The following is a 2,005-nucleotide window of genomic DNA, read 5'->3' as shown; positions in this document are numbered from 1 at the left end:
ATGTGTAGATTCCGTATACCTATCACATACACCGTAGTATACATGACAAACCGTTGCTAGGTTGCTTGATAACCTTTGCAAGCCTTTCGCGCAGATTCGATACTTCCAACGACTGGCTGCCAGGTCATACGTTAAATGTATAGGGGCAGAATTCCTAGCCGTTATATTTTACTCGTTAAAGTCCACTCTTTCCCTCTGCATCAGCACTTCATCATGCCTGACATATACTGATCTATTGCTCCCTGAGTAGAAGTAGACAAAATCCTACCAGCTGTTCTGATTGGATTCGAAGTTAAATTGACTCTCTGTGAACTATAAACCCGTACTACTATCGTCTTTGGGTGGTGTTGAAGCTGTTTACACAAGAGACGTCGATGTAAATGTTTGACACGGCACTGGTTTTAAATGATCAATGAGTGTACCAGAATCCGCCTGCCTATATTTGTCCATTGCTGAGAGTTTCAGACACTTGTCTAATTGGCGTGACCACATTCTCCACAAAAAACCAGACTATCTATGTCGCATTAGACGGTCACTTCGGTGCGAACCATGTGACTCCGCGAGGGCTGTCTGCCAGTCTGTTAGGACAAGTCATCTGTCTGGAGGGTATCACGACCAAATGTAAGAGTTATATGTACCAATGGATAGCTTGTAGGAAATAGTACTATTGTATTTATAATGCCAGATAGTCGGCGTGTGGACTTTGTAGTACGTGCTCCATGTGGCGTGTGCAGCATGTTTCAGGCTGCCAACTGCCAAACGCGCGAATGGTGGTTTCCAAGGCGTCAAGTGTGCCGCGCGTGCGCATGAACGCATACGCCAACCCGAGTACCTAGGTATAGTATTCAGGAAAAAATTAGACCTAGGTAGAGTGTTTAAAAAAAATCCTAGACAGGTTATTACAATCGCAGGCATGTAGGGACATAGGAATGGCATTTTGACTTAGATACTTAGTTACCCCTGATGTGCTCTCGCAGCAATACTCAAGAAAACGCACGGATTCACCGTCTGTATACTGCATTACATGACCCACTCGACATACAGGTTACGAGGTCAAGGCCAAGGTACTCGAGAGTGTGCACTATACCCCGGCTACTGGTAAACAGGTGAAACGCGCATACACGGATTTAGGCTCTCTCTCTGGTAAACGGACCACTTCTACCTATCCCACTACGGACGCCGATGGCAACGCTTTAGTGACCGAATTCGGCTTATCCGAGTACCAGGATCATCAACAGGTAATATGGACATACTCGTGGTGTGCCTGTTTGGTGTACACTCCGTCCTATAACCTTAAAATTCCAACAAAACTCTAAAATATACATGAGAGTACGCTGACATGCCTGTTTGGTGTAGAGTTCGTGGTCAAAAGAAATACCCCAAAAAGCTGTCACATCGACTCACACCAAAGTGTGGGCTGGGGTGCGCAGTATTGTTCTGGCTATCACCCACTCACATCAAAAATGTGTACTGTAGTGCGTACTGTCGTTCTAGATTCGGGCACACGCCAATTCTGTTCCAGAACCCCTTGTGTGCGTGTATGTTCTTTTGTGTATATATCATTGTATACACTTCTGGTATCAAGCCATTTGCGGTTCGTTGGGATGACCCATCGTATACGTATCTGATTTAAAAACTTCTGCGTGTGGTTGCATTTCTCCTGCATACTTCGGAGTATACATACCGGATTTGAATGTCTTTGCGTCCGCTTGGATCACTCACTTATTTGTACTTCATCGTTTACAATCGTGATGTGAATCATACGCGTGTGTTTGATAAATACATGTATATTTTATCGTATATGAAGACTATCCCGATTTCAAAACTCTTGTATGCGTTTGGATTATTTATATGTATTTTGTCTTTGTTGCAGATCACACTACAGGAAATGCCTGAGAGGGCCCCAGCAGGTCAACTTCCGCGGTCTATTGACATTCTGCTATACAACAGCTTGGTTGACAGTGTCAAGGTATGATAGTTTATATATATACATATGTATATATAT

At 43.8% G+C, this 2,005-nt stretch overlaps 1 protein-coding gene across 1 annotated transcript; it reads left to right on the top strand.

Moving 5' to 3' along the window:
* Nucleotides 1-509: 509 nt before the first annotated feature.
* On the top strand, nt 510-1,975 carry SARC_13578 (hypothetical protein; the record flags this gene model as incomplete). The annotated part of the gene is made up of 3 exons (XM_014292291.1): nt 510-621; nt 1,045-1,238; nt 1,874-1,975. Coding segments are annotated over 3 exons (408 nt in total), but the record flags the coding sequence as incomplete, so codon positions are not given.
* Between the last annotated feature and the right edge of the window lie 30 nt (nt 1,976-2,005).

The sequence above is a fragment of the Sphaeroforma arctica genome (assembly GCF_001186125.1).
Source record: "Sphaeroforma arctica JP610 unplaced genomic scaffold supercont1.3455, whole genome shotgun sequence".
NCBI classification, from domain to species: domain Eukaryota; class Ichthyosporea; order Ichthyophonida; genus Sphaeroforma; species Sphaeroforma arctica.
The sequence above is the reverse complement of the archived record's forward strand: the minus strand, read 5'-3'. Positions and strand labels throughout refer to the sequence as shown.